The 24,008-nt window shown below is 41.1% G+C and overlaps 1 protein-coding gene across 1 annotated transcript; it reads right to left on the bottom strand.

Annotated features, from left to right (window-relative positions):
* Nucleotides 1-5,410: 5,410 nt before the first annotated feature.
* On the bottom strand, nucleotides 5,411-12,952 carry LOC136477229 (putative 1-phosphatidylinositol-3-phosphate 5-kinase FAB1C). Its single transcript, XM_066475331.1, has 11 exons — nucleotides 12,211-12,952; nucleotides 11,079-11,831; nucleotides 10,834-10,987; nucleotides 10,421-10,756; nucleotides 9,437-10,234; nucleotides 9,006-9,337; nucleotides 8,799-8,925; nucleotides 8,542-8,700; nucleotides 6,986-8,452; nucleotides 6,626-6,883; nucleotides 5,411-6,063 (listed from the first exon to the last, which is right to left on the bottom strand). The coding sequence occupies exons 1-11, from the start codon at nucleotides 12,447-12,449 to the stop codon at nucleotides 5,809-5,811; spliced, it is 4,878 nt and encodes a 1,625-aa protein (XP_066331428.1). The 5' UTR covers nucleotides 12,450-12,952; the 3' UTR covers nucleotides 5,411-5,808.
* Nucleotides 12,953-24,008: the final 11,056 nt, after the last annotated feature.

A 24,008-nucleotide genomic window follows, 5' to 3' on the forward strand; every position in this document is an offset into this window, starting at 1 on the left:
ATGCTTTTGCGTTGTATAAATTCTCTGTATATATATGATCATGTATAAATTCTCTGTATATATATGACCATGTATAAAGTCTCTGTATCATGTGGTAGCGACAAACTAGTAATTCCTTAGTGTGTCATTTAACATTGCAACTCACAAAGTATACCATAACATAGATACATGCAAGCACCGCAAATCAAAATGAACCAAACCAGTCCAACATAAACCATCAGTGCAAACAACCAACAACCCATCAGTACCACCAGCACTAGGGTGGAGTTACAATCAAAATGTTACCAATACCTTGACTACGATCTTGCGTGTTGTAGCCCAATGGTTCTAACGTTTGGAACTCTTGAAAACATCTTCATATGCAGGAATGAATGTAGTGAACATGTCTGTTACCTATTCATTTAAGTCATCCTCTTCCACCTGTGAATGGCCTCGTAAGTCCACACCATCCTAAAACCAACATCCCTCGTCATCAGTTTCCAGATCAGAGAAGCTAGCTTTATGGTCCACCTCCTCCTTGCGAGTATCCATCTGCACCTTGGCACACGACATGTCCAGCTTGTCGCACTCCATCTCCGCATTTCCACTCTCTTGCTCCAACTTTACACTACCCATCTGCACTGTGCTACACAGCATGTCGAACTTGTCGCTCTCCACGCTGCCCCATGGCCCCACTGTGCAGTACTACAGCTTACTACTACAGTCTAGGAGGACACTTGCTTTTGATCGGCTTCGCCACGCTGCCCCACGGGCCCACTGTGCAGCCACCAGGGCATTGAATTGCACTGCACTGTAGTGGCGATGAACTTTTTTTTTGTCAGATAAAAAGTGAAGTAAGCAAAACACAGTAAAACATTGTTTTTAAAACCTGGCTTCGTACTTTCCTGGCAACCACAGTAAAACATTGTTTTTAAAATAAAACCTCATTTTTCTAGTATCTTCTGCCCGGGTCTTCAACGCAGCGAACGAAATAGTTCTTTAATGTGGCTCCATTAAGGGGTGTTTGCTATTGGATATTTGAATATATGTATAGAGTATTAAATATAGACTAGTTACGAAACTAATTGCATAGCTTGCGACTAATTTCCGAGACGAATCTTTTAAGCCTAATTAGTCCATTATTTGACAATGTAGTGCCACAGTAACATATGCTAATGACGGATTAATTAGGCTTAATAAATTCGTCTCGTGGAGTACTGATGGATTCTGTAATTTGTTTTTTTATTAGTATCCGAACACCCTATGCGACACCCATCTCCTAAATTTTAGTCACCGAATCCAAACGCCCCCTCACCTTAGTTTGGTGTGGCTCCATTCACTCTGGTGATGACGGGGCACAAAATAGGCTTAGGGTAGTTTGCCTAAGGATAAACTAGATAAGCTCCATTGTATTTTAAAATAGAACTAGTAAACCACTAGCACAAAAGTCTCTAATGGCTAGAAAACTACTTGCAGTGACACTTTGAAACTGTCAGTAGTGAGACTAGCTATCTAAATGGCCAAAGGATGAAAGGCATGTGACCGTACAATCAGGGGCGAAGACACAAATTATTGATAGCAGGGACCAAGTGCTAAAAGATATATTATTAGGGGGATAACTCGATAATTCCGCTGAATTATATAGCAAAATATCATGTGAATAAGAGAAATTCATTTAGCATAGGAGGTGATTGGCCCCCCTCAGCCCCTCCCTCCCTACAATGCCAACCAGGAAGAAGTTAGTTTAACCTGATTTCAAGTTGTTTGCATTACAAAATACTCCCTCCATTTTAAATTATAAGACGTTTTGAATTTTCTAGATGCATAGTCTTTCGTTTTAAATTATAAGACATTTTGACTTTTCTAGATGCATTTCTTTACTAAGTATCTAGATATAGTGTATATCTAAGTACATCACAAAAGGAATATATTTACAAAAGTCAAAGCGTCTTATAATTTAGAATAGAGGGAATAGCTTTTACTATGCACTTAGATATATATTATGCCTATATGTATAATAAAAGCAATGTATTAGAAAAGATAAAACATACGTCTCACCATTTAGAATAGACGAAGTATTTATATAGAGAGCCTGGAGACAATCGATGAAACAATGACGAAAAGGTGCAGTGATACATGATGCATGTTGTTCCATACCTGGCCTTGTCAAATAGACAGTCCTTTGTTGTGGCGCTCAAGTTCGTTGCCCATTCGACCTCTTATTATTGAGAATGCATACTATATAGTTGGGTAATATGTTTTTATTTTATTTTATTTCCTTAGAGATAAAAAATAATCTTATTGCTTTTCACATTTTTTTTACTCTTTTACAGATAAAATAAAGTAGGTAAATCGATCTGTATCCATTTCTACAAGCATACAAGCAAATGGTCGATATATTATATTGCGGGGAGTTCTGAAACTGTTATTGGATTTCTATTTGACGTATATTCCATTTATGCTTAAAGCTGATGTTTTTCTCTAGTACTGCCTCCGTTTCAAATTATTAGATGTTCCGGCTTTTCTAGGTGTGTAATAAGTTTTGCTATGCACCGAGATATATGTTTAAAAAGCCAAAACGTCTTTATAATTTTGAACGAGGGAGTACTAAATTATCTTCTAAGTTCTATTAAAAAGAAAATAATACAGAAACCTACGCACTTTTTTTTTACAACAGAAACCTACGTACATTAACCCCACATCAATTTTCCACATGAATACCGTTGCCCCAGGATCTATATTATTATACTTGAGCGTGTGTACAATGGTACACCTTAACGTAGCCATTTTGTTGATGTTGGCAATATAGCAAGGTTTTCTAAAGCTAGCTGAGTAACTACGCACAATGCGAGATTCCCTTGTTATATTTATATTGGACTCTCTCCGTTTTAAATTATAAGCCGTTTTGACTTTTTTGGTACATCCATTTTACAATGCATCTAGATATAATAATTTGTCTAGATACATAGCAAAATGGATGAACCAAAAATGTTAAAGTGACATATAATTTGGAACGGATGGAGTATCTATCTACATGATGTGGGTACTTTATTTTATCCAATTTCAAGAGACAGATGATCCTTTTTTTCTCTATCTGAAAGCAAAATATTACTAATGATAACCAGTGTTTTTCTAAACGCTAAACGGTAAACAGTTGGTCACCTACCGTTTAGCCATTATTCGGGCAAAATGTCCCATTAAACTGGCTAAACGGCCAATTAAACGGGGTAAACGGGTGATTAAACGGAAACGGTGCATCACCGTGTAGCGTTTACACGATGTTTAAACGGGCTAAACAACCGTTTAGACGAATAGTGATGATAACACAAACTACTCCCTAGCGAGGCCAAAAAAAAACTACTCCCTAACCACAAGCCTACAACCACAGAAAAGTTAGAAGCTCTGCACAGTGTGCATCCAAAAAATTTCGAGTTAGATTTACAATAGTATATTCATTATATATATTAAAAACAGGTACATATATGAAATTGTTATGCGTGAATTCATCGCAAATTTAAAAGTAGTTTTTACAATATGTTTCATGTGGTTCCAACACACCACACACACACACACATATATATATATATATATATATATATATATATATATATATATATATATATATATATATATATATATATATATATATATATATATATATATATGTGTGTGTGTGTGTGTGTGTGTGTGTGTGTGTGTGTGTGTGTGTGTGTGTGTGTGTGTGTGGTTAAAGTATTTTGCCTTCCCCAGTTCCTTCCCCTAGTTAGTTAAGATGAAAATTTGCAGTATGGGTTCAAGTGAATATAATGCGAGGTCGAACAGACAACGAACTCGAGGCCCAGATCCAAGGACTGTTTACCTGACAAAGAGCCCAGCACGGAGCACGCATCATCACCCAAAGATACATGTACGTATATATATGCATGAGACCTGTCAATACATGAAACACAAATAAAGAGAGATCATCAGTCGCACATACATATCTATTTATATGTATATTCTACTTTGTTTTGTTGCGAAGCTACGCTACGGCGACAAAACAAGCAATAGATGAAAGATCGATTACAAGCATGAATAGATGCTCTGAATTAAGACATCAGTAGATATTGTTTGTTACCTGAAGACGTCCAATGCTAGCTCCAAGCTGCTAGACATGCAGGAATGCGAGATCCAGCAGCAGCAGCAGGATGCTTTGATGCATTTTTATAGGCCCGTGAACCGAACCGACGCCTTGAAGAGGCTGTTTGTACTTTTGTAGGTGGTTCCACTACATATTGGAGTAGCTAAGGACTACGGTCGCTCAGTCGCTGGCTGGTTAGGTTAGACTTGTGGGTGCAGCTTGCTGGGCTCTGACACACGTGGTTAGTAGCTGACCACTCCACTACACGTTCGGGTCGGAGGCTGCGGGCAGATAGCACCAACCCTCTTCTTACCACGTGGGCTGTGGGCGCGCGACTCCTTCCTTTGTGTCAAAGAGCAATCCTCTAGCTGAGTGTCTGTGTATATATATGTTTAGTGCCTGTTTAGTTTCCAAAATTTTACAAAATTTTTCAAGATTTTTCGTCACATCGAATCTTTCGACGCATACATGAAGCATTAAATATAAATAAAAAATAAAACTAATTACACAGTTTAAACGAAATTCACGATACGAATCTTTTAAGCCTAATTAGACTATGATTGGACACTAATTGCCAAATAACAACGAAAGTACTATAGTACCATTTCCTAAAAAAATTCGTCAACTAAACAAGGCCTTAGTTTAACTAATTGTGCGAAAGGGACTCTAGCTGAGTTGGTTGACTAGTATGACAAGCAATCCTCGGATCTTGAGTTGGTAAGCTAGTCTAACAAGCACTCCCCAGGTCCTAAGCTCAACTGTGCCAAAGAGCAAATTGGCGTCACGTAGTGCTTTGGCGTCGTATTGTCCAGAAGACGATGTCTAATTGTTGTGTGAAACTAGCTACGACTATTTGACAAGAACCGTCAAGATCAGAAAGCGAGCGCATAGGATCGGATCTCCCATGAATGACACCACCGGATCGAAGAAAGATGGTCCAGTGCTCAGGTGCTGTTATTATTTATTGACAAGTTTCGTCCTCGGTGCTTTTGATCTCAAGCACTAAAAGCTCCTTGTTGTCTCACTCTCACGGGAGAACTATTCCCAACGAAATTACGGTGGTGATACATGCAATAGCTTTCACTCAGGCCCCGTTCGCTTCGCTGAAAAAAGAAGCCAAAACACTATTCCGACTGATTTGTTGTGAGAGAAAAATACTGTTTCGGCTAAAAAAAGAAGCTAAAAAGTACAGATTATAAGATAAACGAACAAGGCCCCTGGCTCAATACAGCGACCTGATGTCCTTTGTATTGGTAGTTCCATGAAGTCCCTCCCCTCTTTTTCAAACCCCATTTCATTCACGTCCAAGTCTGCAAGCGACAAAGTTTTTCAAGTTGAATGCCTCTTCTATACAAAGTAGTAGCAACAGTCTGCATACATGCCACAGGGGCATCAAAAGAATTTCCTGCATTCCGTCGACAAATTTCCTTTCTGAGCTATATATTCTGGTTGTAATGTACATGGAGATGGAGTCATGGACCAAGCCTCTATCTGTAGCTGGACACTGCAGTGGCCATGCTTGGCATCCAGCTGAAGGATGATCCCTCCTGTATCTCTGTCTATGGCTACTACAGATGGTACAGGTGGACACAAAACGAATTGACTATTTCTCTCACTCTAGGGTCTAGGCACAGAAAGAATAATGGACATGTACTATGGTGCGGCGGTGCTTCTGGTTATGGCGGATAATCGATAGAGCATGTTAGTTGTCAAGAGGACCACTGGTCGGGGACAGTGAGGAAGTACTTGGACATGGCCTTCCTGAATCTCTTCTTATACTGAATTGGAGATATGACGGTAGGGGATTCGTTTTTGGGGCCACCAAGAATACCTGAGGCCTTCACCCAGGTCTCCAGCTGCTTGTCCCAGGTGTATTGGCGCAAGTAGTCGATGATGCCAATGACGAGCTCTTTCTTCTCCTCGTCGATTCCAACAAGGAGAGAGTAATCCATGACATCCGCCAACTGCAAAGCATAGCAGACTGAATTACAACTCCAAGTTTTCACATCCATTGCAGGGACAGGACCCCTATTCAATTCAATGGATACTAAATGCCACTTTAGTTTAAAATAAAAAAAAAAATGCTCTGTAGGGCAATCACTGCCGAAAAGTATATAAATAGTGCAAATTCCATCTGAAATAGGTACATGGAGATGAGGAATGAGGTAGATCAACATAGCCACTCAGGGTAAACTACTTCAACAGAACTGGGAGGAAACACATGCAAGATATAACATATTGCAAAATACATTGTTGTGGCAATCTGGAAACCTATAACATGATGGAAGTGGTACTCATAACATGACTCCAAACTAAATGCAGGGCACCCATTTCGTGGGTGACAAATACCAGGTAAAACATGGAAAAAGAGTTAGCATCCGGCAATATCCCCAAAACAATTATGTAACAATAACACCTATAAATAAATTATAGTCCATAGTTTAGTTCTTATGTAGTAGCTTGGCAAATTGATTAAGTATTCAAATATATTGGTTAAACAGTAAGCACAAAGATGTAGTTGCATACCGCAAGAAATGAAGTATCATTCCAGACAGCTCTTTCCAATCTTCGTTTTGCCTTGCTCCCCAAAAATATAGGCTTGGTATGCAATGCCTCTATGAGGTTTGAATCCAAGAGGACTTTACTGTCCCCGGCTGTGTAGCGTGAGCGCAATGAACCCTTTAGGTCATACACCCGAGATATCTTCCTTTCAAAGAAAATATTCTCCATCACCATCAGATCCATCCTCACTTCCTTCCCAGCTTTCATGCTCTTAACACTAACCTGAACTCAAGTGAAAAGGGGAAAATAGAATTCAGGGTGATGTTTTACTTTTACACTCTACAGTTGTATAAAACATGATGCAACGAGTGAACAAAAACAAACCTGATATAACCCTACTATTTTGGCCAGGCAAGTTGGGCTACCAGAAGTCAAGGATTCCATTAAATACTTGAAGTACTGAGGAGCAAATTCTACAAAAGACTCCAGCTCTGTTCTCGTGACTTGTTTGATTATGAACCTTTCATCCAGCGTCTTTGCAAAGTAAACATTGCTTTTTCCACCCTGCGCATTCCATCTCTTGCAGCGACTTAGAGAACGTATGTAATCAATATCTTTGGGACAGCATTTCTTTCTAAGCGCAGCAAAATGCTTTTCAAAATAGCAGATCACAGAGAACTTTGTTTTATCTGGAGAAATCGGTGAGTCATCATCAAAGGAAAACTTAAAATGAGTTCCTTTCGAATGCAAATGGTCTTGTTGAGAGGGTGAGGACGCCTCAAGTCCATGGCTGCTGATCTCAGTAGTATTTGGCAGATGAGAAAAACTCAAACTGGAATTCAGTCTGTGTGTTACTTGTTGTACATATTCTTCTGATGTCATGGCATATGATATAATACTGGTGGGCTCATCATCATATACTGCCACGACAACATCTTCATATCCAATTTGGGGTAATAGTAACCGTGCCCCATCATCGATCATATTTGAAGCAGATGAGATATATGTGGGTGTGCGTGCAAGAACGACATTTAATTTCTCTATCACCCCAGGAGACCTTTGAGAACAGGCCCTTCGTATATTTGGCATTGGGTCCTTCAGGATGCTTGTCATACCCCCAAAGTACTCAGCAGATTTGAATGATGGTAGATGCAAAGAAGCTGGAGCTAATCCAGTTCGTTCTCTCAGCCGCAACCCCAGTGTAGAATTAAACGAGTGAATTCTAACCGGGGTTACTATATTGTTGTAGTTTGGACTGTCCAAATTAAAGGATACATTGTCATCAATTTTGGTGAAAGCTTGTGGAAGATCATACTGCAAATCACAAGACCCAGTCCATGCCAAATCGATATTATCAGAAAAAACTGATGCAAGTGAGGGTAACCTCTCAACAAGTTCCAAACCATCAGTAGATTCAGCAATAGGCCACTTTTTTCCTCCATTGAATTTGTTGTAGACTTTGTGAAGATCCTCTGCATCATCCACAGGATGACCCTCCAAACAAATCTCTAAATTTGTATCAGCAACACTGTCTTCATTATCATTCAAATGGCCCTCTCTGGATAACAAAGATTTCCTTGGACTTCCTAAAGATTTTCCAATCTCAGTATCCCCAGAAAGCAAATCAGCTTTCCATTCCTTCAGTCTGGTGTATAAGAGAACATCAAGGTTGTCTGGATTGGTTTTTGAAACATGGCCATGCGTTTTAAGAACTGAGTCTACATGACATAGCCTCCGATCCCAAATGTAGGCATCAAGAAGAAGACCACGCCTCAAGCGGTTGAGCTCCAGAATATCAATTGATGTCTGCATGGGGTGATTGCTTTCACTCATGACTGGTAAAAGCAATATCTGCAAGAAAAGGGGCAATAAATCAACATAAAATCGCTGTAACTCTTGATAAAAGTTAACGATATGGCAGGAAAGTCTGATTGTGCCACCTCATATTCATTTCTTTCCATTTTAAGCAAATCCTTCATCTCGACAATCTGCCTTTGAACACATTCCTTCACAGGTTCATCCTCAGTAACAATGTTCATTTCAGTACGGTGAAGAAATTCAGACACCTCCACATGCAAGGCTTCCATTTTGCCAAATATCTATAGAAACAAATACATGAGCACATGTTGTTCATGCTAAAACTGATGTGTAGGATGCAGAGGATGAACATAGTTTCAAATTTAATAAAAGAGCACACCTCAACTGCCACCCTTTTTAGCCACTCCTGTGGACTACGAGAGTTGAAGTCCAGTACTGATGGAGGAAGGTTAACTGAGAGGATGTCAACAGGAGAATATCTGAAGAATGCCACCATGTTTCCATACCTGGAATTTTATTTGAGTTGTTGAAATCTCACTGGAGCACGGAACAATATGATATTGCAAAGAATATAGCAGACACATACCCATAAAAACGAAGGCAGTCCCTCTGGAGTGAATGCCCACAGCTTGCAACTCGGTTGGCAGTAGCATGGTTTGAGAAACTTAGCTCTAGGAATTTCCCAAACGACAGACCCCAGGCAGCATCAGACATGATTATCCTTCGTGTGGCAGGTGGAACACCGTCCTTAGGTTTGCACTTGAGGCACCTGTGCCACATCCATATCCTTCCATCACGCTCACCAGGCAACTTTCGAGATCGAAGTCTGTGAACACAAATTGTTAAGCTACCATGCTGGTGAGTATAACACCTGATATGTGATTCTGATGGCTCTTTGCATGACTGACAGCAATATGCCTGATGAATATATGAAAAGTGTTAACCATTAGGTTTAGAAAACTATTATGAGAAGGTCCAACATGACAGTACATACTCAAGATGAAAATGGGATGGTACCTGATCAAATAAGTCTTCCCGGAGGTATCTCCCAAGTGGTTTATCAAAGCTACCATAAAACTTGATGCGGAACAGATGGGAACGCTCGCATACCAAGCCTTTTGGGATACAAGTACTGGACAGCGAAACTAAGATGCTCTGATGATTGTCAGTACCAGGAAAGTATTCACCAGAAAATTCATTCAGGTCATGCTGGTCTGCTGAGTGATCATCATGTGATTTTTTATTCCAGTGATCTACTTGTTGACATTTCTTTGCCGGAGGCTCATCTTGGTGAGCATCTGATGTAAGCTTTGCAGAGTTCTGCAAATTCTGATTCTGCATCCTTGAGTCATGATCCAGTGAACATAACGATGTTTCATGCCCATTGCATGAACCAGTTGCACAGGATACACAATGCTCACAAGGGTTCTTATGATCAACAGAATATTCAGTTTCTTTATGCTCACATGCACCCACAAACCCATGGCCTTCCTCATTCAATGGTAATGAACTAGGTGATACAGAGGTATTTTCAAACATCATGTTGACCATAGCAGTCTCTGAGAGTTTGTCCTGTTCTGATGTACGTCCATGAGGAGGCATACCAACAGTGGCCGATGCAGCAGAATTGTTATTTGTGCAGTTTCTTATACCTGGCTCAACTACCACATGTCTCAAGGGAAATTTAGGAAGTGTTGCACCTTCATCTGCAAAGAATGATGTTTCAAGAGAAAGGTGATAAGCAGCAAAGACTGCAAGTTGTACAGCACGCTTAATCCTCTTAAGCTCCTCCCGACATGACCCTCTCAGTAGAACCTACATAAATTGACACAGTTATAATTGAGCTGGAAAACTAAAACTAGAAATTGGATATCAGCTAAATACATATGTAGTGCTAATACTCTTCATAACAGATTGAACATCTACAGTATTTAATATTAGCTGATGACACGAGCTGTGCATTCCAATCAGGTGCTCATAGAAAAGCAAAGGGATTATTACCGTGCAACCCAAACGCCAAGGGCAGCCTTCAAAGAACATCAGTGTCTTGCTTGATCTCCTATCTGTCTGTTTAGCTGATGGAAATTCTGTAACTTTTTGCACCTTGAACACTTCACATTGACCTAGCCGTGCTGAAGCAATACTGTCAACTGATGCAATTGGTGCCCCTGTGCACCTTGATATCCTGTCCAAAAGTGTCCTCTTAACATTCAGAACTAACGAAATATCTTTCGAGAAGAGCTCCTGAGCAGAAGATGAGACACTTTTCTCAACTAGCACAACATTAGGTCGCCGGGACTCGATCTTTCCAACAATCATTTTCATGTGCTCCTTCTCCTGTATTAAGGGCATTTCTTCAGTAAAAGCATAAATCGGACAAACAAATGTACAGCAAGAGTATGCTAGGCACAAACCTGTTCAAGTATCCTGTTAATAGACGCTAGTTTATTAGGAACCTTGTGGTACTCAAGTGCGCCCCCTAAAATGAGCAATTTTGCATTCCTGTGCTCAGAGACCATGCGTTTGTGTTTTACATTCTTGGAGCAAACAACTCCTCGAACAAAATTACTGTACAAAAGAAATTACTCATTAGTTCCACATGATGGTGAGAACAGCCATGTAAATTTTAGTCGACTAAAATACTATTGAAAAAACAAACCTATCTCTTGGATCCCCTGATGCTATACATTTGACCTTCACATAATCAGTAGGATCCATGCTGCCTCCTTTCTTGGTATCTGGCCTCACATAGCTTGCGGCTTGCCAAGTTAAGGATGACACAATATCAAGCCAATTTTTAGACCCATCATCGTTTCCCATATCGATGCCTTCTGCCTTCAGTAATTGAGCCACAAGAGCTCGGAAATGACCGAGCACTGCAGTCTTCAGACCCTCTTTCTGAGCGATGTTTGTGACTTCGTCAATACCAGCTATTTTGTTAGCACTAAAGCTACCAGAAACAAGAAGCCTGCTTGAATCCCCAACCTCATCATCGTCATCATCGAATCCAAATAACCTTGATTCAATATCATCCCCCTCATCTTCTGGTGGTGGTGGGGACCAAATATTGGCACCGAAATCAACAGGATATTGAGTTTTGCTTCCTTCTCCACCACTGTCAGTGAAGCTACCATTCATCTGTTGCAGTGAACCATTAGATCCTAAACTCGCCTTTGTACCATATCCGGGAGAATCCGGGCTGGAACAGCCATTCTTCCTGGATATCGATGAGCTGTCGTTCTGCTTCACCATCCTAGCCGGGCTCTCCAAGGAGCTTGGGGTCAGGGACCGGTTGATCTCATTAGGGGTACTAACACTAACAGAATCTATATCTGAAAAGTCATGTATGAAGTCATTCCCAGGGGTGAAAAACTGAACCCCGGGCTCATCATCGTCCTCATCATCTGCTCGCCTGCATTTATACAAACCAATTCAAGGAAAACTCAGCTCAATAGTTGACTAAATGTAAAAATAAAATGAAAAGCCCAAACTTCCGTGAGAATTACTTGCTCCCGCAACCACTTAATTGCCAGTCACAAGTTTTCGTTATGTCTTCTTCATGACCAAGCTCTACCCCAAATAAAAAAAAGGCAAAGACTTTTAGCTAACTTAATAATTGCTAGATCGTAGCAGGTGGCACCACGCAATCTTAATCAATCCGTTCACTTCAGACTGAAAAAAAAACACCTTTCCCTTTTCCTCCATAGCAAGTCAAAATGGAAACTTGAAATGTAAGTACTGTATGTACAACTTTTCCAAATCGACGGAAACGGAGGAGTAGCACACAGTACCTGACAGCGAGGCAGCGGAGCAGCTGCGGCGAGGAGATCTGCCGGCGCAGGGCGATGGCGCGTCTGCCTCCAGATCTCGTCCCCGCGGGCGGCGGCGAGTTCTCTGGGGAGGGCCCCCCGCTACGCGACCTCGGCGTGGCGGGCGGGCGGCCGTCTGCGGCTTCAGCCGGCGCGGCGCGGGCGACGAAGGATCTGACCTTCTGCAGAGCGCCCAGCACCGAGAAGTCCACAACTCCCATGTCTCCGGCACGACGCGAGAACACGGTCCGAAAATCACGAAAGGTAAATCTACAAAAATAACAAGGCAAAAAAAATCACGCCTTTGAGGCTAAAACTCCTCTCCGGCGGCGACGAGACGGCGGCGGCGAAGCGTCGGGGATAGATTTTCTCGCTTCAACCTCCGGCACGGTGTGTATGTCTGTCTGTCTGTCTGTGTATGTACAGGCTGCGGCTAGATAGCGGCGGGAGGCATTTGGGGGTCAGCCAATGCCGGACTGGTCGAGGGGCATAGGTCGGCGGCTCCTCGCCGGTGGGCCGTCGCCGTGCAGTACGGCGGCGCTACACGTTGGCTCGCGGGCTCACAGCGGTTCTGGCGGCCGCGGGGAAGGAGGAGAGCATGGCCGACGGAGACGAACTGGCTGGTGGAAGGAAGGAAGCGCCGGTGAGCGAGGGACGAGCGGTGTCTGCGAAAGCAATGGCGGGCGGATTTGAGGAGGAAAGGGAAGAGTAGGAGGGTGGGGCGGGGGTTTTAATTGTCGAGAATGCGGGATGCGGGATGCCGGTGATGGCGGACAAAAACAATGGGCAACCAAATCGGAATGGGATTATATTAATTAATTAATTAATTTAGTATTAATAAATAAATATTGTATGGATATGAGGCTGCATAGGAGTGATTTAATTTAATTTATACACGGGGTGAGTAATGTCTAAAGATTTTGTTTTGGTGGTAATTGATGATTTATAACGTTCGAAGATATAGGCATTAAGTAAAAAAGAACCCATTGATGTGGAATATATTATTCTTGTTTATTTTGAGTACTTTTTTAGTCTCTTGGTCCACAATAGGTAGATCATCTGCATTTATACAATTATAAACTATTGTGTATGATACACATTTTTAGAATAAAGGCCTGCTTGAATCACAGTTGAAGTATTATAATCTATTATATACTATCTTAATATAATGTGGTATAAATTTTTAAAGACAACTTAAGGAAAGACTCAGATGATACATGTTCTCATGGATTAAACCTATTTAAGAAGTTTATCCTCAAATTATGATTCCTTCATAACAAACTTAGCTAAATCTGAGCATGTGAGAGTAACTTTTTCAGTATCAATTTTGGAAGTAATAATGTATTGTATTTTAGGATGGCGGAGTACATAGAATTATTATAATCTGGATTACGAACTACAATAATTAGATTCCTCTATTATTATAGTGGATTATTCTTAGTTCAAGTGAAAATAGTAATAATCACAAAAAAACAGATCCAAGGTGGATTATGAGATTATTGTAATGTAATATCTTAATTATAATAATCCACCTCATAATCTAGTCTGTTTGGGTCGTAATTAGATTATAGTACCTAATTATATAATCATAGTGTATCCAAACAGACCCTAATTATGTAGCCATTTCTATGGAAGGAATTATGCCAACAATTTCTTTAGAGCATGACAGTATTACATGGTTGCTAACCAAAATCTATGCTACCATACAACACCAATAAATAAAAAAGGATAACAAAGGTTATTATTTGTCTTTTTTTATCAATGGTTGTTTTGCCCAAACAATTTGCTAAACATTTACACATGGCTGTTTCCTAAAGGTGTTGCTAGCAAGCCCTCAAAAGTTGGGGGCGGCACCGCCTAGGGTAACCTCTTGGATGAGAGTGATAGACACACCTTAAAAAGGCGCTTTATTATACTATATATACGTGGTAGGAGCAAATTCAACCATCAAAATTGGCAACATACAGAGCGTCACAGCCCCTCTGCTCCAATAGTCTCTAATATCTATGAGCCCTGTGTCCCCACAGGTCAGTGTCAGAATAAACGAGTTATATTGAGCCGTGGAAGGGAATTTAGGGTCCACTAGAATATTCAGAAAAACGAAAGTGGATGCACTGTGTCATGGTCGGATAGATAGACAACCATATAAGCCTCGTATGGGGCTTGCATTTGCATCTCAATTTAGGGTTAGCATGGTCGTATGCAATTGTTAAATAAAACTGGGGACTTTTTAACATCATCAGCAGGAATATACTGCTACTTTTCTTTTTTATGAATGAAACCTTTGCCGAGCACCAATTCACTTTTTATTAGTACCCCCACCAGAAATCTAGAGAAAAATACTGCTTCTCTCTCTCTCTCTCTCTCTCTCTCTTCAACTATTAGGATTTAACTCTAACACTTGTTAAACATGGAAATACAGATACAGCTCTAGGTCTTTAAAATATAGAAATGCTTTTAACAAAGTACTTAGCTAGACAGGCAATTGTAAAAGTGGCTTAATTTTTATTCACCGAAAACAGGATAGACGATCTAGTCAAACAAAAAGCATATGGATATATGCATATATATACATGAGCTACTCCTATCAAAATCAGCGTTAGTTAGCAATGCTGTCAGCAGCCTTGGCAGTGCTAGCATAACAATAATAACATTTCAGGTAATCTTGGCAGCTCAAGATACTCCCTGCATACGTGCGTACGGCCAGTAGCAGTTGTTAGTCCTGTCAGCCTGAGAGGTAGTACTACACACAAGACTATGAGCTGGTTTACGTGCTATCAACGGTTTTAATTGGTTGCTTAAAAGACATAGACGACATATATATATGTCGAAACGTCACAGGAAAAAAGTAATTATAAGAACAATTGTTACAATTCGTCGTGAAATATATTTTTATAATATAGTATACATATTTGGAGTTATAATATTCATGTTGTTGTCTGTAAATTTGATCAAGCTTTAAAAAGTCAGTCCAAAAATAGAATTGTAATTTTTTAGAATGGAGTTAGTAGTAACTAACTGTCTGATCTCGAAAGCGGGGGTTTTATTTTTCTTGATTTTTGTAAGCCTTTATGTAGTATGTATCGGATTTTTTTAACAAAAGGAGACAGGATTATGCCTATTTTATTGAGATATAGAAGAAAGTTTACACTCCCCCTTAAAGCCTTGTTTGGATGCGCATGTATTCAACTCAATCCACGTGTGTTGAAGTGGATTGGAGTGGAATAGAACTAAATTACATTCTATTTCACTCCAACACATGTGGATTGAGGTGGATACATATGTATCCAACAAAGCCTGAAGGGGAGAGAAGACAAGGTAAGCTATTCTCATGCTGAAATAATCGCTAATTGCTTCGTCCTTGCAGCGACCAGCTTTGTTTATATGATGTTCATAAGGGATATCGTCGAGACTGGCATTTCTTTCCTTCCAATTTCCCAAGTGAGATGAGGAGAATGAGACTTTTGATCACTTTCCGAGGCGTGTTTTGCTCTGTTGTGATGTTTGTCCACCATTCTTGCACTGCGCTTCTCAGCCAGTTTTCTGGCCGTAGGCTTGGTTTGACCGCTCCATTCCACGCAGACGCTCCCAGTGTATCTGTAGTCCACAAGCGTGTGTGTGCTGTCTAGGCAATTTGTCTACACAAGGGGCATATCGGGCAGTGTGTCCAACCTTGACGTGCCAGTCTGTCTGAAGTCCATACTCTATTTTGAATGATGAGCCAAGCAAAAAAAATATGTTTTGGTGGAGCCTAGGTTTTCCACATGGAGTGGATATGAGGGGCCTGTATACATCCGATGAACTGTGCCATGTCCTTCGATGCAATTTGTGTCTTGGTGATTGTTTTGCAGTCTTATTTCCCTGATAAGATTCCATAAATATATAAATCCATCTAGATGAGCGCTGATGTTTACATCTCGAATCCACTTGTTATTTAGAGCGTTATCCTTTTTTGACCCTTGAGATCGCAAAGAGATTAGAGACTATGCCTTTTGATCGATGGCTCTGAATTCACCCTGAGTGCCAGAAGCTCGTATTTTCCCATCTCCTAAGGGTACCCCCTACGTGCCACTTCAGCTAGCTCATAGCAATCCATGCCAGCACTTTTCTTATGTGGAGGAGAGAGAAGGTGGAAAACAGAAGAGACTATCTCTTATCTCAACATCTATCTCGCTCCGAAAACGAGGTAGTCTGTAGGCCTGCTCATAAAGAATGTGAGAGAGAGGAGAGAAGATATAGAATAAAAAAACCATTTACATGTGGGGTTCACATAATGAAGTGGCAATGACATCATGTATAAGCTAGCTGGTGTCTCATACTATTGAGGACGCCCTAAAGTGATCATGGTGCATGCAGCGAAGAGAAGGTGGTCAATTTCATCGCATGGATTTCAGTTCCTACCTGTGCCTTTTCCGATGATGACCATTCCTGCCAGAACCATATGAGGCGTAATGCCCTCGCAAAATTTTCAAGGTTGAGAATGCCAATGCCACTATTTTCTTAGGGGAGGCAGCTCTTTGTCCAGTTCACTTTACACTTGCCACCTGTTAGCACATTATCATCGTCCCACAAGAGAATTTTTTCCTTAGCTTGTCTAGGTCTTGGAACAGATCTTTTGTTGTTTTGATGGCTGTTAGGAGGTAAAACTAATTTTGTAAAATTGCTGCGACCCGCTTAAGTGAGATTTCGCCCTTGCTAGCCTAAGAGTTTCTTGGATGCTTTATCTATTAACAGTTAGGAATCTATTCTCCGCAATCGTCTAATCCTGAGGGGTAATCCAAGGTAAGTCATTGGAAAACCGCTCCGAGAGACTGACAGATCAGCCATGACATCCTCCTAGTTGATGTTGTCACAGCTGATGCTACCACACTTGTTTTTTGCAAATTTGTTTTGAGGCTTGTGGCCTCTTGTTGAAGAGGTGTGGTAGTCTTATTGTGTTATCTACATCTTTGTTTTTTGTCGACTTGACGAAGATTGCTGCATCATCTGCATACATGGAAGCCTGGAATATCAGCATTCCCCCTCCAATTTTGCTGAGAAATCCCAATCCGGTTGCACAATAGAATAGCTTTTTGCAGAGGATCAATTGCCAAAATGAAAAGCAATGGTGATAGAGGGGTTGTCTTGCCTCAGTCCTCATCCATGTTGGATCAACCTAAGTGGGATCTGTTGAGTAGGATTTTGGAGCATCATGAAGTAAGTATTGCTACAATCCATTCTCTCCAGCGTGGTGGGGAGCCTCTGTGTTTGATTAGGGTGATGAGATAGTCCCGGCGTACCGAATCACAAGCTTTCGAGATGTCCAGTTTTCATAAGTAAGGCTGGTGTTTTTCCTCGTATTTTTGTTATGGTTTATGTTACTGGATCAAGCTAATTGGCCTGAAGTGTTGTATGCTTTCAGCACCATCCTTCTTTGGGACGAGGAAGATATTTGCCAAGTTGATATGTTTTTTTTTTTTTTGGTTTGCGAGGAGATCAGCACAGCAGATGTCGTGGAAGCTATTGACTGCAGCTATATATGACGTCGGATTTAATTGTTGGCCGGCATTTCTTGAAAAAGATTCCTGTGAAGCCATCGTCTTTTGGCAATTGATGAGAAATATATAGTGGTCGTGCCGGAGTGGTACGCTCAGATTATTTGCTACACATCACAACTAGGTAGCGATATTTAACCTGCCGTGCAGTGTAGGCCAGTAGTATATCATTACAGTGCTAGTATATAGCAGCACCTCCGGCATCCAAGTTTCCATGGTGAGCGCTGACCGCTGAGTCGCTGGCTGATCTCACTGTCACTGCACACCCCATGGCCACGAAGGCTCATCAAGTTTCAAGTGGTGGTCCGGCGCCGATTGGAGAGAAGGCACGCGCGCCGCGGTCGCCCCGCCGCCTGCCGGGCGATTGGTCGGCCGATCCCATCGGCTAGCCGACCCCTCTCTCATCACGTACGCGCAAAATCCCGCAAATGGAAGCATCATATCGCTCATCGCCCATCGCCCATCGCCCATCGCCCATCGCCCATCGATCCGTGGTGATACGTACGGCTGGTTCATCTTCTCTTCCATGAATATAGATGCGCGTGTGGCGTCCAAGGCCAGGCAACACTTGCGTTGTAAGCCCTGCGTAGCACGTTGATGCAAAATGCAACCATCATGCATGCATGCGAAAATGCTACGCACACCTTTCTAGCGTACTCTACGTCTCTACGACCACTACTACATAATGGACTTGTCCCGGGCGGTAACGGCCTTTAGTCTCGGTTACCGCGCCAGGACAACGATCTCGGGACTAAAAGTGGAACCTTCAGTCCCGGGTCATCGAGCCGGGACTAAAGAGGGACCTTTAGTCCCGGTTGGTGTCCAGCTGAGCAAACCTGGCCGCACCCTTTAGTTCCGGTTGGTACCTCAACCGGGACTAAAGGTTCCTTTTCATTTTCTTTTTTTTTGTTTAATTTGTTTTCAGTTCAGTTACACATATTTGTTTAATATATAATATGTTTTTATGTACATATTCTACGCTACTAATATAAATACACGCACACATATAATTACATCTAATTCTCATCTCGAGCATTATTATATTCGAATAAAGTATGAAACTATATATATTATAGATATATATATGTATATATACAACACTTTCATAATCTTGTTCTCGAAAATAACGATATCAATAAACATTTAATTTACATCATTAGTTCCTTAGATCAAAGTAGAACTCGTCGTTGGGATTTAGCATTTTTTCTAGAAGATATCCTGTTATTGACTTTTGAATTGCTTTCAGATGATCTTTTTGCATGACCCTTCGTTTCAACCATTCAGTCTTGCATTTAAAATAAAAGGAAAAGTATTAATACATACATATATATATATATTCATTTAAAAATAAATAAAAAATTGATATATACGTACTCTGAGGACATCTTCAGGAGTTCTTCTTATGTATGCAGTGATAAATTCACAAACGTAGTATCCACACAAGTTATTACCTGGTTTCTGCCGCAAACACTACTGTACGAGAAGAAGATTATTCTCATCATCTCACACGTAAATTGAAGTACGATATAGTAATTAAACACGTGGGGAAGTATATATAGTACAACTTACTGGTATTTCAACTACATTAAGTGGTGCCTTGCAATCATTGCGGTGTTGCCAAATAAACTCTTTCCAAACCCTGTGCGACCAATAATGTACGATCGTTAATAAATTATGGCAAAGTCTATTCAATAATAGTTGTGCGCGAGAGATCGAAATCACCCCTGGATAATGTCTATCATATCTTGGTATAGTGCTCGCTCTTTTCTCAATGAGTCCAAGATTACTAACTGACTTGAGTTTAACTCAATGACAATGAGTATCCAGTGAAACCTGCATTGGTTTATACACACGCGTACATGCATATAAGTTGTATTGATATTACATAAAATATGTAGACTACATTATTATTAACACTTACTCAAAGTTGTACGGGAAAAGTATTGTTGTCTTGTCGTGCTGCTTCACGAAGAACTTTATGATATTCATCTATGCTTTAGATACCTAGTGCTCCTTGACAATAATATCGGTTTTGAATACGATATAAGGATCAATGAAGCCAACACTGGTGTCTTGTATTCTTTAGAGCTCTGACATCTGGAATCTGTATATAAATATAAGTTACATGTGAGAATAATTATATACACGTACGTATGAAAGTGAGTTTATTAAATAAAAGTAAGAATCACTTACAAACAAAAGGAGCTAATGATTGATTTGTCCAGAGCGTCCAAGTGGAATAGTTGATGCAATTCTTCGAAACTAATATGTAAGATGTCATCTTCACGGAAGTAATTATGGTCTCTAAATCTGACAAAGATCCACTGCTCACCCCTGCCACACGCATGTATGTACCACTTGTTGAGAAAGTACATTTGCGTACCCAATTCATTCAGAGCCGCAGGGTTGTATAGACTTTTACCAAATTTATAAGTCTTCCAAGTATCAACTTCCAGGTTCTGGATTGGAGCTTTGCCCGTCACTTGATCTAAGGTTAAACCAGTTTGTTCAAAAAAAGCATTAAGGTCTTGAACCGACACTTCTTCAGAGTTGTCTGGTCGATAGACTTCTATGTTGGAACCATATTCATTAGCAACAACAAGATTTTGCATTGGTTGCTTCTATTGTCCGAGCTGTGGGACGTCCTTCCCTGATGCTCTTTTCCTTTTCTTATGTGCATCGTGTGACTTCACGAGGGAGCGGTCATAGTCTGATAGTGGCGGAGGCTTACGAACTTCAAGCATCTTTTTCTTGTGAGCTTCGACCTTCTGCCTCAGCTGATCTCGTGGTATGTAAAAGTACGACTTCTCCTTAAGCTTCGCTTGTCTCTGCTTTTGGATATCTATAAAAAAATCTTTCATTTTTTTGTCTTCTTCAGCTGCTATTTGCTCATCAGTCTTTTTAGGAGGTATTTCTTGAGAAATAACTCTTTTTTTGGTCTTCTTTGCCGCCGGGACCTTAGATGTCTTTGTAGTGCGTCGCTGTGGAGAGGGTGGGGGCGGTGTTGGAGACCAGCGTGGAGGCGATGAGGCCGGTGTTGGAGTCCGGCGTGGAGGCGTTGGAGATCGTTGTGGAGGCGGTGGGGTCGGTGTAGGAGTTGAAGATCGTTGTGGAGGCGATGGGGCCGGTGTAGGAGTTGGAGATCGCCATGGGGATGAAGTCGTCTCGCCCCCCGCGACGCTGTGATGAGATGGGGAATGAATGATTGGGCTAGGCTGGGGGGAGACCCTGCTACAAAAACAAGTTGTGGGTCAATTATTTTTGAAGCCAATATAAAATTAATAGATAAATAATATTTCATTCACTTTCATTCGTACCTAGGGTGAGGTAGGAGAAGCGGTGGCACCCCAGGAATGATGATGAAGCATTTGCGCCATTGAATAAATATCTTCTCTACTTCTCCTAGTGTCTTCTCCCCATCACCGCCTTCAATGTCAAGAGGAACATTGCTGTAACCTTTGAGCACTCTATCGACCGAGACGCTAGCATATCCAGGTTGAATAACTGACCCATGGATTCTTGGTGTCTTCGTTCGGTCTATTGGAGATATAACCCCGATAGCCACAATGATTGATGCATTATTACCATCTGGAATGTGCAGCTCACATGTTGTTAGAGGCTCGGTAATGTCATCAACAGGGAAGCGCAACCCAGCGTCACCTTGAATAACTGGCAGCTCCATGGAAGCACAACTGCTTTTTATCTGACCAACGGGGCTAATGGTGACTTCCGGCGTTGATTGCAATTGCATTTGACTCATTGCTAGCTGCACTTGCCTCTTGATCTCCTCCTGCATTCTTGCCTCAAGAGATTTTTCTCGTTCACATGATTCAAGCAATGCTTGTCGTGACTCATTAACAAATTGCTCCAATACACGAATTTGGTCTGCCTCCTCATCCTTCTTTCTCTGGCAGCTTCTGTAGGTATCCCTGTCTGCTGGGAATGCTTGTAGCCTTGGAACCGCCCCATAGCCTCTTGTTCGACCACCGTGTTCGGGATTCTCTAGGGCATATGTCAATTCATCCTTTTCTCTGTTGGGCTTGAAAATACCACTATCAGCTTCTTCCCTAGCACGAGCTAGTCTCTGTGTTGCTCTCTCAAATTTTTGGCCGAAAATTAGCTTGCCAGTGTCTGGGTCTAGGCTTCCCCCATGAGCGTAGAACCAATTCTTCGCGCGTTGAGGCCAGTTCTTCTCTATTATTTCAGGTATGATTCCCTTAGTAGTAATCTCTGCTTCTAGGTTCTGCCACTTGGGAATAGCACTCCTATAACCACCTGATCTCATGCGATGATGGTATTGCTTCTGTCGGGCATTCTACTGATTTCTCATCACACGTTCCTCACTCTCTTGAGATGTCTTGTATTGTACGAAGTAATCTCAATGGGACTCCAACTTGACAAACGCCTTAGCATTGAAATTCGGTGTTTTATTCTTCAAGATAAACTTTTTATATAATGTCTTCTTCCAACTCTAGAACAATGTTGCCATCTTCTTCATTGTCCAATCCCTCACTAGCTCCTTCAAAGCATCATCTGCTTGTAATGTGAAATGCTGAGTGATATCTCTCCAAGCTAGGTTCTTGTCACGATCAGATACAAAACTAACATTAGGAGCGGATATCTTCTGCTTCCATTCATGAGCACTAACTGGGATCCTATCCCTTACAATGAACTCACATTGATTGACATATGTCTAAGCATGTGGTCCCAATGGTTTGCCGGTGTCGGTGTCGAATTCTGATATTATGAAACGGCCCTCTAATGGCTTTTTTGGCCCTCGGATTTTCCTACTCTTGATGGTGGTTGATGTAGATCCAGAGACTGTCTACATGAGTAGAAACACAACGATTAACAACAAATATACGTACGCATACATCTATAAGAGATGATAGATAATCGAATATACCTCGCCAGTATTTTCTTGCACGATAATTTGTTGATCTTCAACCACCGGCATATTCAGGATATCCTCATAATCAGCAAAGTACTGACTCGTGTCATCTACATCCATATTGGTGCCGGCGTTGATAATATTCGCCATTATGTCATCATTCAAGTTATCATCCGGAGCAGTCATTTGTATCTTCAAGATAACACATAGATAGAATTACTATGACACATAACATAAGTACAATTTTCTCTCTCTCTCTCAACACATAGAATAAGTACATATGTATATATCTCTAGATATGCATGTGATAACACATAAAATGTCTCTCTAGATACAATTTTCTCTCTCTCTCAACACATGAAAATAATTAAGTACATGTATATATACACATAGAAATAATTAAGTACATATATATGTATACATATAGAATCTCTAGATAGAATTAATTACTAAATCTAATTAAACCTAACATATATACATAGATAGAATTACTAAATCAAAATTAAATCTAACACATATAGAGAGAGAGATAGAATAATAATTACTAAATATATTAAAAACTATAATAAAAACTATATAAAAAACTATCTAAATAAAGTACTAATTAAATTTTAATACATTTAAATCTAATTAACATATATCAACAACTATCTAAAAACTAAGAATAAACTACTAATTAAATTTTAATACATTTTAATCTAACATATATATCAAACACTACCTAAAAAAACTATCTAAAAAACTATCTAAAAAGTATCTAAAAAACTATCTAAAACAGGCTATGGATGGCCATGCATGGCGGCTGGGCGTGCTGGCCGACCACGGGGCCGAGCAGAGCCACGCGAGGACGACGTACAGCGGAGACTCGACGGCCACCGGGCGGGGCTCGACGACAACGGCGGCGCGAGCGCGGTAGAGACGACGAGATCGAGGCCGGGTGGGGGTAGACGACGACGGCGGCATGGGCGCGGCAGAGACAACGAGATCGACGTTGTAGATCAAAAAGTAGAAGATGAACCGTTCGATATACATAGGCCGGGACCCTTTAGTCCCGGCTTGTAACACCAATCGGGACTAAAGATCCTTTAGTCCCGGCTGGTAAGCCGAGCCGGGACTAAAGGTCCAACCCTTTAGTCCTGGCTCAGCTTACCAGCCGGGACTAAAGGATCTTTAGTCTCGGTTGGTGTTACCAGTCGGGACTACAGGTATTTTTGGGTGGGCAATTCCGCCCACCCTTTAGTCCCGGTTCCTGGCCTGGGCCGGGACTGAAGGCCTGAAATTTTTGCTCCCGCCAAAGTGTTGTTTTTTCATTAAGGATTGTAGATCTTGATGAGCTGCTCAAATGAGACACTAAA

Source organism: Miscanthus floridulus, chromosome 8 (assembly GCF_019320115.1).
Source record: "Miscanthus floridulus cultivar M001 chromosome 8, ASM1932011v1, whole genome shotgun sequence".
Lineage (NCBI taxonomy): Eukaryota > Viridiplantae > Streptophyta > Magnoliopsida > Poales > Poaceae > Miscanthus > Miscanthus floridulus.

Bases quoted from the DNA above. Each gene is read 5' to 3' on its own strand.
- LOC136477229 (XM_066475331.1), bottom strand. From the start codon at position 12,449: ATGGGAGTTGTGGACTTCTCGGTGCTGGGCGCTCTGCAGAAGGTCAGA. The intron at 10,235-10,420 runs GTAATAATCCCT...CAATTTATGTAG, and splicing joins CTTGGCGTTTGGGTTGCACG to GTTCTACTGAGAGGGTCATG. The intron at 6,884-6,985 runs GTTTGTTTTTGT...ACTTGAGTTCAG, and splicing joins AAATAGTAGGGTTATATCAG to GTTAGTGTTAAGAGCATGAA.